Raw genomic sequence first — 18,368 nt, 5'->3', positions numbered from 1 at the left:
GGGAGGGTCTAGGTTTCCCTCTCTCTCTGGGAGGGGCTGGGAGGGTCTAGGTTTCCCCCTCTCTCTGGGAGGGGCTGGGAGGGTCTAGGTTTCCCTCTCTCTCTGGGAGCAGCTGGGAGGGTCTAGGTTTCCCTCTCTCTCTGGGAGGGGCTGGGAGGGTCTAGGTTTCCCTCTCTCTCTGGGAGGGGCTGGGAGGGTCTAGGTTTCCCTCTCTCTCTGGGAGGGGCTGGGAGGGTCTAGGTTTCCCTCTCTCTCTGGGAGGGGCTGGGAGGGTCTAGGTTTCCCTCTTTCTCTGGGAGGGGCTGGGAGGGTCTAGGTTTCCCTCTCTCTCTGGGAGGGGCTGGCTGGGAGGGGAGAGGTGTTAGGAGCTGGGAGGCAGCGTAGCCTAGTGGTTAGAGTGTTGGACTAGTAACTGAAAGGTTGCAAGATCAAATCCCCGAGCTGACAAGGTACAAATCTGTCGTTCAAGGCAGGTAGGCCGTCATTGAAAATAAGAATTTGTTCTTAACTGACTTGCCGAGTTAAATAAAAAAATAAAAAGGAGGACAGACAGACCAGTATAGTGCACTATATAGAGAAAATGGTGCTCTTTTGGTTCTAATCAAACGAAGTGCACTATATAGAGAATATGGTGCCATTTGGGATGGTGGGTAGGGAAAGAGGATGAGGGGCATTGATCGCTGCGGTACACCTGGTGTAAAGTGTAGATTATTCCAGAGCCGCAATGCTGCACAATTCACTATTACCCACGTTTCAAATTCCGCTGTCCCAAAAGACAAGTCAACTAAAATTAGGCCCTATTCCTAAGGAATTTGCAAATGTTCATTAGATATTACGCAACAGCCATTCAAGGAACAACTTAGCGTAGATGTATGTTTAAATGTATAGTCACTTGGTGCGTTCACAGCCTCAGAGCACCAGAGAGCGCGCAACAGAATTTCCCGAAGCACCTGCTCAGTCCACAATTCCAATCCAGTCGGTGTCAGACATAACAATGCTATGAAAACTAACGATAGAGCTAAATGACCATTTCCCGAGTGTTAAAACCTACATTCGGTTACAAGTCGTTTACTTGACAAGTCCTGTCGAGGGAAAGTGCCTGAGGGTTTTATCGAATTCCACCCTCCCGTTTCGCTCCGTCCTTCTGTTCAGCAGCAATTGGTCGATTTTTTTCTTCTTTTTTTCCCACGTCAGTCCACCGGATGAAATGAGGTGAAGGAAGGAGAGAGAGAGAAGTAGAAGGGGGATGAATAGCCGAAGGGATGGGTGAATAACGACGCAAGAAACACCCACCCCCAGTTTTAGTCTGGACTGACTGACGGAATAGTTGACTGAGAGAGGCTGAAACAAACCAGGGAGACAGACACTCTGGGGATTGAGAGGATTCGTGGGAAATAGGAGCGTTTAGGATTTGATGATTTGTGAGTTATGGATTGCTATTTCATGAATTCAGTATGCAATTTGTTTTGTTTGGAGTGCTTAGCCTATATTTACTATGGTCCTTTACTCTGCGCTCTCAGAGGCAATCAAGTGGATAGGTTGACTTGATCAAGTATACTGATAAATTACCAAATGAATTGTAAACGAATTGAAAGTTCTAGAATTTAACTAAACTTGTGGGCAATCTTCTCATCAGTTTCCTGTCGGGTGCAGAAGTTAACAATTAACTTGTGAAGTAGGCACTGGGATAGTTGCACAACTGGAGTAATTTAAGCCATTCAAATGTTTTTTTGTGTGCCTATAAATCAAGTCAGAAATTATTTTTATGTATTACTAACTATCATGATTATGGTCTTCCTTGGAATTTCATTGTAAATACAACAAAAAAACTACGAAATATGTCTATTTTCCGGTTGTTTCCAGGGCGACAAGATGCGTTTTGTCTCTATCTCATCTTCTATTGACGTGTAGGCTACATATTTCAGATTGATGAGGTTTATTTTGATTGGACTGCGTTTAGGGATTACTACTTAACGAGTTTCATCAGCAGTTTCAGCTTTCAAATTGAATGTGCTGATTCGTGTATACTTCCTCTTTTGAAGATAATTGGCCAAGGGTTTACAAGTAGGGAAAAAAACATCCAATGTTTGTCAGCAAATAGTTACTTCCCATTGGACACAAACTGGTTGAATCAACGCTGTTTACAACAATAAATAAACGTGATGACATTGAAACAACGTGGGAACCTGTCATGGAACTGTAAAAAAAAACATATCCCTTTTTCACCCAACTTTTAACCTAAATCTAATGACAATATATTTTTTGTTTTGGTTAAATTGTATTGCATAAGTATAGCAAATAATGTTTTTTGAAGAAAACATGTTATGCTTTTGCTTTTTATAAAATTGTTCAATGTCTAAATGATATCTCTGTCATGAAGTCAATGTCCAGGCTTAGTTTGATGGACACAGATGCTAGAATTATGATGTACAGTATCTCTGTATGTAAAGACACATTTTGACACGTTATTCACTTATATGTCCAGGGATGTTGATTGGAAATCTATTTTCATCATCAATGCTGTTTGAGTATAATGAATGCATTGAATATATTCATAGATTTTTTATTTTTTTTACACAAGTGAGTAAAGCTGGTCATTTTCAGCCTACTGCCCTACAGTAGTCCTATGTGGCAGTATTGTACTAGCTTCCTCCATTCCTGTGCTGCTGTTACAATCTGCCTGTCTGGTCAAAGCCTTAATGATGAGTGACAGACAAGTTGAGCTCTGCTTGTTCTCAATGTCAACAATGGCACTCAGGAAATGTTCTCTTGGGCCTGTCTGTCAAAATGTAACAAAGTCCTCTACTGTTCTGTTTCCAACTTCCCATTCTCAAAGTGACTCTGATCTTCCCCTTTTCCCCCTCACTTGAGACAGGCTGGGCCTCGACACTGAAAAAGCCCTATAGCTATGAACGTCTGTTACTACTCAATGCTGGTTTCTCTCTCTCTCTCTCTCTCTCTCTCTCTCAATTTCAATTTCAATTTTCAATTTAAGGGGATTTATTGGCATGGGAAACATATGTTTACACTCTCACTCTCATACACGCTCTCTCTCTCTCTCTCTCTCATTCTCTCTTTCTCTCTCATTCTCTGTCTCTCTGTCCTTCTTTCTCATTCTCTCTCATTCTCTCGCTCTCGCTCTCTCTCTCTCTCTCACTATCTCTCTCTCTCTCTCTCTCTCGCTCTCTTTCTCTCTCTCATGCATCATTATTCCTAAAACCTCTTTCTAGCGCTCTCCAAAGCCCACAGCTGTGGCAGTTGGGCAGCGTTAAATAGTCTGTATTTGTCCTCCTCTCCCCGCTAGGTGCAGAAGGAGCATCACAGTTGTAAGGATGCTGATTGTAGGACTCCCAATAAGGACGTGGTGTCCTCTGCTCTTCCTGGTGTTGGCTGTACATTTCCCAGCCCCTGCCCAGGGTCAAGGTAAGGACTACACTGTGACTGGAGGATTACCCAAATGCTTCTGTTGGTGGTCTCCTCTGTCAGCACCTCTTTTGATGTGCAGATTTGGTCCCATTTCATTCCATCTCTTACTGTATGTGGACATGCCATTTCACCCTCACACCATGTCTTTGTTTTACATTCAAATAATACAATTTGATTCTTGTTTTGTGTTTGTCATGCTTTTTTTGTAAAGAATATTATTTGGGTGTAATCATATACATTTCTACATGGAGCATAAACCGAGCCTTATAATGAGATATAAGACCCAGTCACAGAAGCACATCTGATTGCTATCAGCTGGGCTGCCGACTTGATATCCTCAAGATGATTCTTTAATCAGTCATCTATCATGTAACAACCTTCACCTGTGGTCAATGGAAGAACCCTGTGCAGGTGGTCTCCTTTGGTCTTGTCTGCTCTGGTCTTGGAGACAAACTGGGTGTAAATACTACTAAATACTATACTTTAAAAAAATCTGTGCTTGATAGAGCCTGCCTGGTTTAATTGGGCAATAGAATAATCTCAAAATGGCAAACCCTCAAACCTATCTGGCACTTTAGGCAGACTCAGTCACCCCCCCCCCCCCCCCCAAATAGTTGAAAGATTTTGAATAGTATGTGAACCCAGGTCTGCTGTGAGCGGATCGGAAAGGGGGAACATTCAGGATCTTATCAGAGGGGGGGATCATCACATGATAACGTCCTCCAGGGACATATCAACATTTAATTGTCCTGGCTGTGTGCTGCTTGGACGTAGCTCAGCTTAACATTCCATCCAGGCCTCGGCGCGAAAAGATCCCGATGGCCAGAAGTAATGCTTGCGTCCCAAATGACACCCTATTCCCTATGTAGTGCACTACTTTTAAACAGGACCCATAGGGCTCATAGGGCTCTGGTCAAAAGTAGTGCACTATATAGGGAATAAGGTGCCATTCGGGATGCAGGCAAAGTAAAGCATCTGGTGTGGGAGTGGAGGCTCTGTGGACTGGTGTGGAGCAGACCTGGGTTCATCTGGTGTGGGAGTGGAGGCTCTGTGGACTGGTGTGGAGCAGACCTGGGTTCATCTGGTATGGGAGTGGAGGCTCTGTGGACTGGTGTGGAGCAGACCTGGGTTCATCTGGTGTGGGAGTGGAGGCTCTGTGGACTGGTGTGGAGCAGACCTGGGTTCATCTGGTATGGGAGTGGAGGCTCTGTGGACTGGTGTGGAGCAGACCTGGGTTCATCTGGTGTGGGAGTGGAGGCTCTGTGGACTGGTGTGGAGCAGACCTGGGTTCATCTGGTATGGGAGTGGAGGCTCTGTGGACTGGTGTGGAGCAGACCTGGGTTCATCTGGTGTGGGAGAGCAGGATAGCCCCAACTCCCAAGAGTGTCATCCCTGTCCATCTGGCAGTCCAGGCAGGCTCAATCAAACCATTAACAAATACTATTTGAACCCAGGTCTGGTGTGAAGAGGGGGATTTCTGGCTCCTGTCAGTGGAGGGTGTATATATAATATATATCTGGTCTGCACGTCTCTCCCCCACAGCTTTCTGCTCGGATCAAGCTAGGCCACTTACCGTTTCCTGTATATATAATACACTGGGAGTTACATTTGTTGCAAAAAGAAGTGATTTTAGGTCATTTGAACCTCCAGTCACCACTGTCTTTCGTCTCCTATTGTAGTGGACACTGGACACAACTATCTGCTACAAGCTGTAACAGCGAGCCTCTTTATCTGTCTCTGGGCACCACAGTGTGTTGTCTGGTCAGGCTCTGGGGTCAGTGACTTGCTGTTTCATATGACCGAGTCCTTCGCTAATGATTCTCTATTGATTCCATGTCTGACTGTACGGGTCAGCTTCGTGCTGTACTCCAAATGGCATCAGATTAGCTTCTAGTTACCTAATTAGAAAAACAAGGTGTTTCATTTGAGCGTGTTAAAATCTAGATTGGTGAATTTGTATGTTTAGGGAGAGATGCTGATGAGAGTGTCAGAAAAACAGTTCAATAAAACCAACACAGATTGTTGTGTTTTTAATTACCTGCACAGTAGAGTACACTCTTACAATAAGAGGTTTCAAAAGGGTTCTTCTGCTGTCCCCATTGGAGCACCCTTTTTGGTTCCAGGTAGAACACTTTTGGGTTCCATGTAGAACCCTTTTGGGTTCCATGTAGAACCCTCTGTGGAAAGGGTTCTACATGGAACCTCAAAAGGTTTACCTGGAACCAAAAGGGTTCTTCAAAGGGTTTTCCTACGGGGACAGCCGAAGAACCCTTTTAAGGTTCTAGATAGCACCCTTTTGTTCTAGGAGTGTAGAGCGTAGAGTGGTCATAATGGCTTGTGTTGTTAATGCTACTGTCTTAATGTTAATTTTAAATCCATGTCTGGGGTTTCATTTAGGCCTGGATGAGTAGAATGAAGAACATATTGACATTCTATGTAAACCTAATTCACATTATCCAAATAACTCTTGGTCAATATGTCTTCTCTAATCCCCACATTTGTAGTATTTAACATGACAGTTCTCTTAACCAACTTTGACTGAACGGCCACGGATGTATACTGCAGCCTCATTGTCCACGTGGTGTGATCGAGGACTAGCCTTAATATTTAAATACCCTCAGCAGGGATTTACGCACCATGCTGGTAACAGATAAATGTTCAAAAAAGATGAAGCTAGGCCTTAGTCAGGTAGGTGAGCAGCGTGCAGAGAGAGGGAAGACATACAGACAGACAGGTAAAGGGCTCAGAGGATTCAGGGGTAAGTGCTATCTGCCACAACAGAAGACTCCTCACATGGAGGAGAGGGATGAGAGGAGAGAGGGAGGAGAGGAGAGAGGGATGAGATGAGAGGGATGAGATGAGAGAGAGAGAGGAGAGGAGAGAGAGAGATGAGGAGAGAGAGATGAGGAGCGAGAGGAGAGAGAGAGGGATGAGAGGAGAGAGGGAGGAGAGGAGAGAGGGATGAGAGGAGGAGAGGAGAGAGAGGGATGAGAGGAGAGAGAGGGATGAGAGGAGAGAAGAGAGGGACGAGGATTGAGGGATGAGAGGAGAGGAATGAGAGGAGAGAGGGATGAGAGGAGAGAGGGATGAGAGGAGAGAGGGATGAGAGGAGAGAGGGATGAGAGGAGAGAGGGATGAGAGGAGAGAGAGATGAGAGGAGAGAGAGATGAGGGATGAGAGGAGAGAGGGATGAGAGGAGAGGGGGAGAGAGAGGAGAGGGAGAGAGAGAGGAGAGGGAGAGAGAGAGGAGAGAGAGATGAGGAGTGAGAGGAGAGAGAGAGGGATGAGAGGAGAGAGGGATGAGAGGAGAGAGGGATGAGAGGAGAGAGGGATGAGAGGAGAGAGAGATGAGGAGCGAGATGAGAGGAGAGAGGGATGAGAGGAGAGAGGGATGAGAGGAGAGAGAGAGAGAGAGAGGAGAGGAGAGAGAGATGAGGAGAGAGAGATGAGGAGCGAGAGATGAGGAGCGAGAGGACAGAGAGAGGGATGAGAGGAGATGGGAGAGGGATGAGAGGAGAGAGAGAGAGAGGAGAGGAGAGAGGGATGAGAGGAGCGAGAGGAGAGAGAGGGATGAGAGGAGAGAGAGGGATGAGAGGAGAGAAGAGAGGGACGAGGATCGAGGGATGAGAGGAGAGGAATGAGAGGAGAGAGGGATGAGAGGAGAGAGGGATGAGAGGAGAGAGGGATGAGAGGAGAGAGAGATGAGGAGCGAGATGAGAGGAGAGAGGGATGAGAGGAGAGAGGGATGAGAGGAGAGATAAAACCACTTGAAAGGGCTGCTTGTTTCTGTATCATTGTCTGTTCTAATGTATATTATAATGTAACTGTCATGGAGTCACTTTGTGTTTAATCATTGAGAAGTGAGAGGATGGTAGGGAACAGGTGGAATAATGACATGCTGATAGCCAAGGGTGGAATAATGACATGCTGATAGCCAATGGTGGAACAATGACATGCTGATAGCCAAGGGTGGAACAATGACATGCTGATAGCCAAGGGTGGAGTAATGTCATACTGATAGCCAAGGGTGGAACAATGACATGCTGATAGCCAAGGGTGGAGTAATGTCATACTGATAGCCAAGGGTGGAACAATGACATGCTGATAGCCAAGGGTGGAACAATGACATGCTGATAGCCAAGGGTGGAAAAATGACATGCTGATAGCCATGGGTGGAACAATGACATGCTGATAGCCATGGGTGGAACAATGACATGCTGATAGCCAAGGGTGGAATAATGACATGCTGATAGCCAAGGGTGGAACAATGACATGTTGATAGCCAAGGGTGGATCAATGACATGTTGATAGCCAAGGGTGGAACAATGACATGCTGATAGCCAAGGGTGGAATAATGTCATGCTGATAGCCAAGGGTGGAACAATGACATGCTGATAGCCAAGGGTGGAATAATGACATGCTGATAGCCAAGGGTGGAATAATGACATGCTGATAGCCAAGGGTGGAACAATGACATGCTGATAGCCAAGGGTGGATCAATGACATGCTGATAGCCAAGGGTGGATCAATGACATGCTGATAGCCAAGGGTGGAATAATGACATGCTGATAGCCAAGGGTGGAATAATGACATGCTGCTAGCCAAGGGTGGAGTAATGACATGCTGATAGCAAGGGTGGAGTAATGTCATGCTGATAGCCAAGGGTGGAATAATGACATGCTGATAGCCAAGGGTGGAACAATGACATGCTGATAGCCAAGGGTGGAATAATGACATGCTGATAGCCAAGGGTGGAGTAATGTCATGCTGATAGCCAAGGGTGGAATAATGACATGCTGATAGCCAAGGGTGGAACAATGACATGCTGATAGCCAAGGGTGGAACAATGACATGCTGATAGCCAAGGGTGGAGTAATGTCATGCTGATAGCCAAGGGTGGAATAATGTCATGCTGATAGCCAAGGGTGGAGTAATGTCATGCTGATAGCCAAGGGTGGAACAATGACATGCTGATAGCCAAGGGTGGAACAATGACATGCTGATAGCCAAGGGTGGAACAATGACATGCTGATAGCCAAGGGTGGAACAATGACATGCTGATAGCCAAGGGTGGAACAATGACATGCTGATAGCCAAGGGTGGAACAATGACATGCTGATAGCCAAGGGTGGAATAATGACATGTTGATAGCCAAGGGTGGAACAATGACATGCTGATAGCCAAGGGTGGAATAAGGAAATGCATCACATCGTGAAGGAATCCCTCTCACAGCTGACGTATTCATCTGTGGAAACCTCGACTCACAATAGTGTTCCACTCTTCCTCTAGGAATCCTCCACACCCTCATCCTCACACAGAGCAAATGGACGTATATGTTCCGATACATTATTCAGATCTCATGTACAGTTGAGTCAGGCTGACAGATGCTCCCATGCACTCGGGGGGGTGATCTATCAGTGAATGAACCAGAGGGTTGCTGGCATCAATATCTCAGGTGCCACATACTGCCGATGTTCCCTTGACAGGAACGTAACCTCTGTTCCAGCCTCTCCCACCTTATGTGTGTATCTCAGCGAGTTGACAAAAGCAGAAGACTAATGTCTATCTGGACTAATAAACATCCTCTATCCTCCGGCAACTCAATTCATGTGCAGTGAGTCAGACGGTACAAATGGAAAGTACTTAAAGATGGGAATTTATGAATTTGTAGCTACTTCTGGCCAGGCAGTTGGTGTTAAATACCTCACATTAAATTCACATCTAGTATCCAGTCATTATTTAATTGTCTTTTCTGTTTCCCAGGTGGTTTTAAATACCTCACATTATATTCACATTTAGTATCCAGTCATTATTTAATTGTCTTTTCTGTTTCCCAGGTGGTTTTAAATACCTCACATTAAATTCACATCTAGTATCCAGTCATTATTTAATTGTCTTTTCTGTTTCCCAGGTGGTGTTAAATACCTCACATTAAATTCACATCTAGTATCCAGTCATTATTTAATTGTCTTTTCTGTTTCCCAGGTGGTGTTAAATACCTCACATTAAATTCACATCTAGTATCCAGTCATTATTTAATTGTCTTTTCTGTTTCCCAGGGGGTTTTAAATACCTCACATTAAATTCACATCTAGTATCCAGTCATTATTTAATTGTCTTTTCTGTTTCCCAGGGGGTTTTAAATACCTCACATTATATTCACATCTAGTATCCAGTCATTATTTAATTGTCTTTTCTGTTTCCCAGGGGGTGTTCTAGGCCTGTATAACTGTTTAAGGTGTCACCAAATGTCTCTATTCATTACAAACCTGTTTATACACACGGTTGGATAAAACACTAGAGATCACAGCATATGTTCAGATTATGGGACTGAACAGAAATTTCAGGATATATTTACTCAGCACAAATTTATACACATTTAAAACTGAAATATCACGTTTTCATAATAAGTATTCAGACCCTTTACTCAGTACTTTGTTGAAGCACCTTTGGCAGCGATTACAGCCTCATGTCTTCTTGGGTATGACGCTACAAGCTTGGCACACCTGCATTTGGGGAGTTTCTCCCATTCTTCTCTGCAGATCCACTCAAGCTCTGTCAGGTTGGATGGGGAGCGTCGCTGCACAGCTATTTTCAGGTCTCTCCAGAGATGTTCGATCGGGTTCAAGTCCTGGCTCTGGCTTGGCCACTCAAGGACATTCAGAGACTTGTTCCAAAGCCATTCCTTCATTGTCTTGGCTGTGAGCTTAGGGTTGTTGTCCTGTTGGAAAGTGAACCTTTGCCCCAATCTGAGGTCCTGAGCGCTCTGGAGCAGATTTTCATCAAGAATCTCTCTGTACTTTGCTCTGTTCATTTTTCCCTCGGTCCTGACTAGTCTCCCAGTCCCTGCCGCTGAAAAACATCCCCACAGCATGATGCTGCCACCACAATGCTTCACTGTAGGGATGGTGCCAGGTTACCTCTAGACGTGACGCTTGGCATTCAGGCCAAAGAGTTCAATCTTGGTTTCATCAGACCAGCGAATCTTGTTTCTCATGGTCTGAGAGTCCTTTAGGTGCCTTTTGGCAAACTCCAAGCGGGCTGTCGTGTGCCTTTTACTGAGGAATGGCTTCCGTCTGGCCACTCTACCATAAAGGCCTGATTGGTGGAGTGCTGCAGAGATGGTTGTCCTTCTGGAAGGTTCTCCCTTCTCCACAGAGGAAATCTGGAGCTCTGTCAGAGTGACCATCTGGTTCTTGGTCACCTCCCTGACCAAGGCCCTTCTACCCCAATTGCTCAGTTTGGCCGGGGCGGCCAGCTCTAGGAAGAGTCTTGGTGGTTCCAAACCTCTTCCATTTAAGAATGATGGAGGCCACTTTGTTCTTGGGGACCTTCAATGCTGCAGACATTTTCTGGTACCTTTCCCCAGATCTGTGCCTTGACACAATCCTGTCTCTGAACTCTATGGACAATTCCTTTGACCTCATGGCTTGGTTTTTGCTCTGACATGAACTGTCAAATGTAGGACCTTATATAGACAGGTGTGTGCCTTTCCAAATCATGTCCAATCAATTGAATTTACCACAGGTGGACTCCAATCAAGTTGTAGAAACATCTCAAGGATGATCAATGGAAACAGGATGCACCTGAGCTCAGTTTAGAGTCTCATAGCAAAGAGTCTGAATACTTATGTAAATAAGTTATTTTTATAATTTTTTATGTATACATTTGAAAAAAATTATAAAAACCTGTTTTCGTTTTTTGTCATTATGGGCTATTGTGTGTAGATTGATGAGGAACAAAAACTATGTCATCCATTTTAGAATAAAGCTGTAACATAACAAAATGTGGAAAAAGTCAAGGGGTCTGAAAACTTTCCGAATGCACTGTATTTACTCAACACAGAAACAATCCCCAGATGAGGTCCTATCAGGTTTATAGGAGATATTTACTCAACACAGAAACAATCCCCAGATGAGGTCCTATCAGGTTTATAGGAGATATTTACTCAACACAGAAACAATCCCCAGATGAGGTCCTATCAGGTTTATAGGAGATATTTACTCAACACAGAAACAATCCCCAGATGAGTTCCTATCAGGTTTATAGGAGATATTTACTCAACACAGAAACAATCCCCAGATGAGGTCCTATCAGGTTTATAGGAGATATTTACTCAACACAGAAACAATCCCCAGATGAGGTCCTATCAGGTTTATAGGAGATATTTACTCAACACAGAAACAATCCCCAGATGTGTTCCTATCAGGTTAGTGATTATATATATCTATTTCTCGGAATTAAAAGTTTCCCTTTATCCTTCAGCGTTTATTTATAGCTTGTGCCAGATTGTATATAACTTTACATGCCTATATTCTTCCTAATAAACAGCTTCAAGTCCCTATATGGTAGATACTGTAGTAGATTCATAGATTTATAAGCATGTAAAGATTACATTGGTACCCATTCTACTACTTGCAAGGTGGAACAAACACCACTGTGTTTGTTGGCCTGGGCATTGAGCCTTGTCTTCTCAACTTCTCATTGTCTTTTCAACTTTTCATTGTCTTCTCAACTTCTCATTGTCTTTTCAACTTCTCATTGTCTTTTCAACTTCTCATTGTCTTTTCAACTTCTCATTGTCTTTTCAACTTCTCAGTGTCTTCTCAACTTCTCAGTGTCTTTTCAACTTCTCAGTGTCTTTTCAACTTCTCAGTGTCTTCTCAACGTCTCATTGTCTTTTCAACTTCTCATTGTCTTCTCAACTTCTCAGTGTCTTCTCAACTTCTCAGTGTCTTTTCAACTTCTCAGTGTCTTTTCAACTTCTCAGTGTCTTTTCAACTTCTCAGTGTCTTCTCAACTTCTCATTGTCTTTTCAACTTCTCATTGTCTTCTCAACTTCTCATTGTCTTTTCAACTTCTCATTGTCTTTTCAACTTCTCAGTGTCTTCTCAACTTCTCAGTGTCTTTTCAACTTCTCAGTGTCTTCTCAACTTCTCAGTGTCTTCTCAACTTCTCATTGTCTTCTCAACTTCTCAGTGTCTTCTCAACTTTTCATTGTCTTCTCAACTTCTCAGTGTCTTCTCAACTTCTCAGTGTCTTCTCAACTTCTCAGTGTCTTCTCAACTTCTCAGTGTCTTCTCAACTTCTCAGTGTCTTTTCAACTTCTCAGTGTCTTCTCAACTTCTCAGTGTCTTCTCAACTTCTCAGTGTCTTCTCAACTTCTCAGTGTCTTCTCAACTTCTCAGTGTCTTTTCAACTTCTCAGTGTCTTCTCAACTTCTCATTGTCTTCTCAACTCAAAAGGTGGGAATGTAGTAGTGTGGTTCTGGTGACTAGTTTGTAGTTCAACTAACATAGAATGTAGACCAAGTGAATGGTGAAAGTGCTATGCAACAACCTTATAAATAGTTCTGCGTCAATCTCAGATAGTAGTATTTAACCATACTACTGGAATAATGTCTGTCCATAGTTGGGGAAAAAAGAGAACCACTTTTCATTTGGTTGATCTTATTGGCTACGAGAAACACCATGCTGTTACATGGTACTAAGAAGTAAGAGCAACTTTATGTAAAAAAAAGTCTCATTCACTTCCTCATAGCAGCCTGCGTATAGAAACGGCAGATAGCATCAATATCTAGCTATAGCCTGGCTGCTCTAACGTAATCCTAAGAGAATGTCTTCCACGGACTGTTCTTTCCATCGGGACAGCAGGTGAAGCTGATTGATTCTCCATCAACTGAGAGATCAAACATTTACTGACTCTTAACAGTCTGCAGCACCTGTCTTTTTGAAAGGAAATGTCGATGCTGTCATCGGCTTAGAAACGCTAGCCTGGAATCCCATCTGATTCGCTCTGTTTCACAATTATTTTACATGAAACAAAGTTTATCAGTTGGGTTTTCAGGCTATAAAAATGACCCTCCCTCCCTCCCTCCCTCCCTCCCTCCCTCCCTCCCTCCCTCCCTCCCTCCCTCCCTCCCTCCCTCCCTCCCTCCCTCCCTCCCTCCCTCCCTCCCTCCCTGTCTCAAAAAGTAAGAGAATATGACTGATATTTAAGAACCCTCTCTGTCTATAACTGTTTGTTTTGCAACATGTTATTGGACAGCAATATTCTATTCTACAACAATATGTTATTGGACAACAATATGTTATCCAATATGTTTTCCAATATGTTTTCCAATATGTTTTCCAATATGTTATCCAATATGTTATCCAATATGTTATCCAATATGTTTTCCAATATGTTTTCCAATATGTTATCCAATATGTTATCCAATATGTTATCCAATATGTTTTCCAATATGTTATCCAATATGTTATCCAATATGTTATCCAATATGTTTTCCAATATGTTTTCCAATATGTTTTCCAATATGTTTTCCAATATGTTATCCAATATGTTATCCAATATGTTATCCAATATGTTATCCAATATGTTATCCAATATGTTTTCCAATATGTTTTCCAATATGTTTTCCAATATGTTTTCCAATATGTTATCCAATATGTTATCCAATATGTTATCCAATATGTTTTCCAATATGTTTTCCAATATGTTATCCAATATGTTATCCAATATGTTTTCCAATATGTTTTCCAATATGTTATCCAATATGTTATCCAATATGTTATTGTGTTATACCAGAATGGATTTTCTTTGTGGACGTCTGTTCAATGTCTGTGTGTGATTAACCTGGCTGATGTGTAGTACTGTAGTGGCACTAACACCTGCTGGGGTTTGTATCTGCCTCCCAAATCTTACCATATTCCGTCTGTGGTGCACTACCTTCAATTAGAGTCCTATGGGCCCTGGTCAGAAGTAGTGCACTAAATAGAGAATAGGGTGCTATTTGGGACAAAAATCTGTATTCAACATATTAATCATCAATACACAAACTGTAACTGAATGAGTCAGTATTAATGATAGTCTATTGTTGTTCTGTTTCAGTTCCAGCTCCCAGAAGATTACGTTTTAAAGTGCTGGCTACCAGCAAATTACATGTGTCTTGGAAAGAGCCGAAAGGGAATGTCGACGGCTACAGAGTTTTATACCACAGTGAACCAGGTAAGATGTCTAATAATCTGTCTATGCCTTTAGTTGATGTACGCATTCTACTGTATATAGTTCAGAGTAGTAGAAGCTCTGTATCAGTCTGGTCCCATGCTGTATCAGTCTGGTCCCATGCTGTATCAGTCTGGACCCATGCTGTATGGGCTGTATCAGTCTGGTTCCATGCTGTATCAGTCTGGTCCCATGCTGTATCAGTCTGGTCCCATGCTGTATCAGTCTGGTCCCATGCTGAATCAGTCTGGTCCCATGCTGTATCAGTCTGGTCCCATGCTGTATCAGTCTGGTTCCATGCTGTATCAGTCTGGTTCCATGCTGTATCAGTCTGGTTCCATGCTGTATCAGTCTGGTCCCATGCTGTATCAGTCTGGTTCCATGCTGTATGGGCTGTATCAGTCTGGTCCCATGCTGTATCAGTCTGGTTCCATGCTGTATGGGCTGTATCAGTCTGGTTCCATGCTGTATGGGCTGTATCAGTCTGGTTCCATGCTGTATGGGCTGTATCAGTCTGGTTCCATGCTGTATGGGCTGTATCAGTCTGGTTCCATGCTGTATGAGCTGTATCAGTCTGGTCCCATGCTGTATCAGTCTGTCCCATTCTGTATGGGCTGTATCAGTCTGGTCCCATGCTGTATCAGTCTGGTTCCATGCTGTATGGGCTGTATCAGTCTGGTTCCATGCTGTATGGGCTGCATCAGTCTGGTTCCATGCTGTATGGGCTGTATCAGTCTGGTCCCATTCTGTATGGGCTGTATCAGTCTGGTCCCATGTTGTATCAGTCTGGTCCGGTCCCATTCTGTATGGGCTCTATCAGTCTGGTCCCGTGCTGTATCAGTCTGGTCCTGTGCTGTATGGGCTGTATCAGTCTGGTCCCATGCTGTATTGGTCTGGTTCCATGCTGTATGGGCTGTATCAGTCTGGTCCCATTCTGTATGGGCTGTATCAGTCTGGTTCCATGCTGTATGGGCTGTATCAGTCTGTTTCCATTATGTATGGGCTGTATCAGTCTGGTCCCTTGTTATATGGGCTGTATCAGTCTGGTCCCATGCTGTATGGGCTGTATCAGTCTGGTCCCATGCTGTATGGGCTGTATCAGTCTGGTCCCATTCTGTATGGGCTGTATCAGTCTGGTCCCATGCTGTATGGGCTGTATCAGTCTGGTCCCATTCTGTATGGGCTGTATCAGTCTGGCTCCATGATATATGGGCTGTTTCAGTCTGGTCCCATGCTGTATCGGTCTGGTCCCATGCTGTATGGGCTGTATCAGTCTGGCCCCATTCTGTATGGGTTGTATCAGTCTGGTTCCATGCTGTATGGGCTGTATCAGTCTGGTTCCATGCTGTATGGGCTGTATCAGTCTGGTTCCATGCTGTATCAGTCTGTCCCATTCTGTATGGGCTGTATCAGTCTGGTCCCATGCTGTATCAGTCTGGTTCCATGCTGTATGGGCTGTATCAGTCTGGTTCCATGCTGTATGGGCTGCATCAGTCTGGTTCCATGCTGTATGGGCTGTATCAGTCTGGTTCCATGCTGTATCAGTCTGTCCCATTCTGTATGGGCTGTATCAGTCTGGTCCCATGCTGTATCAGTCTGGTTCCATGCTGTATGGGCTGTATCAGTCTGGTCCCGTGCTGTATGGGCTGTATCAGTCTGGTCCCATGCTGTATTGGTCTGGTTCCATTATGTATGGGCTGTATCAGTCTGGTCCCTTGTTATATGGGCTGTATCAGTCTGGTCCCATGCTGTATGGGCTGTATCAGTCTGGTCCCATGCTGTATGGGCTGTATCAGTCTGGTCCCATTCTGTATGGGCTGTATCAGTCTGGTCCCATGCTGTATGGGCTGTATCAGTCTGGTCCCATTCTGTATGGGCTGTATCAGTCTGGCTCCATGATATATGGGCTGTTTCAGTCTGGTCCCATGCTGTATCGGTCTGGTCCCATGCTGTATGGGCTGTATCAGTCTGGCCCCATTCTGTATGGGTTGTATCAGTCTGGTCCCGTGCTGTATGGGCTGTATCAGTCTGGTCCCATGCTGTATGGGTTGTATCAGTCTGGTCCCATGCTGTATGGGCTGTATCAGTCTGGTTCCATGCTGTATGGGCTGTATGAAACATTAGGTATTACAGACTCGGTCAGGGAGAGGTTGAAAATGTCAGTGAAGACACTTGGCAGTTGGTCTGCGCATGCTCTGAGTACACTTCCTGGTAATCCGTCCGGCCCTGAGGCTTGTGAATGTTGACCTGTTTAAGGGTCTTGCGTGATCACAGTCGTCCAGAACAGCTGGTGCTCTCATGCATGCTTCAGTGTTGCTTGCCTCGAAGCGAGCATGAAAGGCATTTAGCTCATCTGGTCGGCTTGCGTCATGGGGCAGCTCGTGGCTGAGTTTCCCTTTGTAGTCCTTAATAGTTTGCAAGCCCTGCCACATGTGACGAGCGTCAGAGCTGGTGTAGTAGGATTAAATCTTAGTCCTGTATTGACGCTTTGCCTGTTTGATAGTTCGGGATTTCCTATAAGCGTCCAGATTACTGTCCCGCTCCTTTGTGACTGAGATGGTATACTCCTCAATGCCATTGGATGAATCCTGGAACATATTCATGTCTGTGCTAGCAAAACAGTCCTGTAGGGTAGCATCCGCATCATATGACCACTTTCTTATTGAGCGAGTCACTGGTACTTCCTGTTTTAGTTTTTGCTTGAAAGCAGGAATCAGGAGGATAGAATTATGGTCAGATTTGCTAGATGGAGGGCGAGGGAGAGCTTTGTATGCATCTCTGTGTGTGGAGTAAAAGTGGTCTAGAGGATTTTCTCTCTGGTTGTACATGTGACATGCTGGTAGAAATTAGGTCAAACGGATTTCAGTTTGCCTGCATTAAAGTCCCCGGCCACTAGGAGCACCGCATCTGGATGAGCATTTTCTTGTTTGCTTATGGCCTTATACAGCTCGTTGAGTGCAATCTTAGTACCAGCGTCGGTTTGTGGTGGTAAATAGACGGCTCAGAAAAATATAGATGAAAACTCTCTTGGTAGATAGTGTGGTCTACAGCTTATCATGAGGTACTCTACTTCAGGCGAGCAATACCTCGAGACTTCCTTCACATTGACATCGCACACCAGCTGTTATTGACAAATAGACAGACGCCCCCACCCCTCGTCTTACCAGACATAGCTGTTCTGTCCTGCCGATGCACAGAAAACTCAGCCAACTGTATATTATCCATGTCGTCGTTCAGCCACGACTCGGTGAAACATAAGATATTACAGTTTTTAATGTCCCGTTGGTAGGATAGTCTCGAACTGAGATCATCCAGTTTATTCTCCAGTGATTGCACGTTGGCCAATAGAACGGACGGTAGAGGGGAGTAACCCAGTCGCCGACTAATTCTCACAAGGCACCCCAATCTCCGCCCCCTGTATTTCCGTATTTTCTTCATGCGAATGACAGGGAATTTGGTCTCGGTCTCTGGTCTCGGAGAACCAGTATATCCTTCGTGTCCGACTCATTAAGGAAAAAATCTTTGTCCAGTTTGAGGTGAGTAAACACTGCTCCGATATCCAGAATGTCTTTTCAGTCATAAAAGACGGTAGCAGAAACATTATGTACAGAATAAGTTACAAACAATGCAAAAAAAACACACAAAATAGCACAATTGGTTAGGAGCACGTTAAACGGAAGCTATCCCCTTTGGCGCCACTATGAATGAACCCAGGGTGATGATAATGAATGAACACAGGGTAATAATAATGAATGAACACAGGGTAATGATAATGAATGAACCCAGGGTAATAATAATGAATGAACACAGGGTAATAATAATGAATGAACACAGGGTGATGATAATGAATGAACACAGGGTAATAATAATGAATGAACACAGGGTAATGATAATGAATGAACCCAGGGTAATAATAATGAATGAACACAGGGTAATAA

The 18,368-nt window shown here is 44.2% G+C and overlaps 1 protein-coding gene across 1 annotated transcript in view; it reads left to right on the top strand.

Annotated features, from left to right (window-relative positions):
• The first annotated feature begins 1,228 nt into the window (after positions 1-1,228).
• col14a1a (collagen, type XIV, alpha 1a) overlaps positions 1,229-18,368 on the top strand; it is a 237,202-nt gene continuing 220,062 nt past the window's right edge. The window contains exons 1-3 of the mRNA XM_038995206.1: positions 1,229-1,421; positions 3,305-3,423; positions 14,317-14,433. Coding sequence (XP_038851134.1) covers positions 3,333-3,423; positions 14,317-14,433 — 208 coding nt within the window. The 5' untranslated portion in view covers positions 1,229-1,421; positions 3,305-3,332. The remainder of the gene's footprint in view (positions 1,422-3,304; positions 3,424-14,316; positions 14,434-18,368) is intronic.

The sequence above is a fragment of the Salvelinus namaycush genome, chromosome 5, assembly GCF_016432855.1.
Source record: "Salvelinus namaycush isolate Seneca chromosome 5, SaNama_1.0, whole genome shotgun sequence".
Classification (NCBI taxonomy): domain Eukaryota; kingdom Metazoa; phylum Chordata; class Actinopteri; order Salmoniformes; family Salmonidae; genus Salvelinus; species Salvelinus namaycush.
This window is presented reverse-complemented; position numbering and strand designations above follow the sequence as displayed.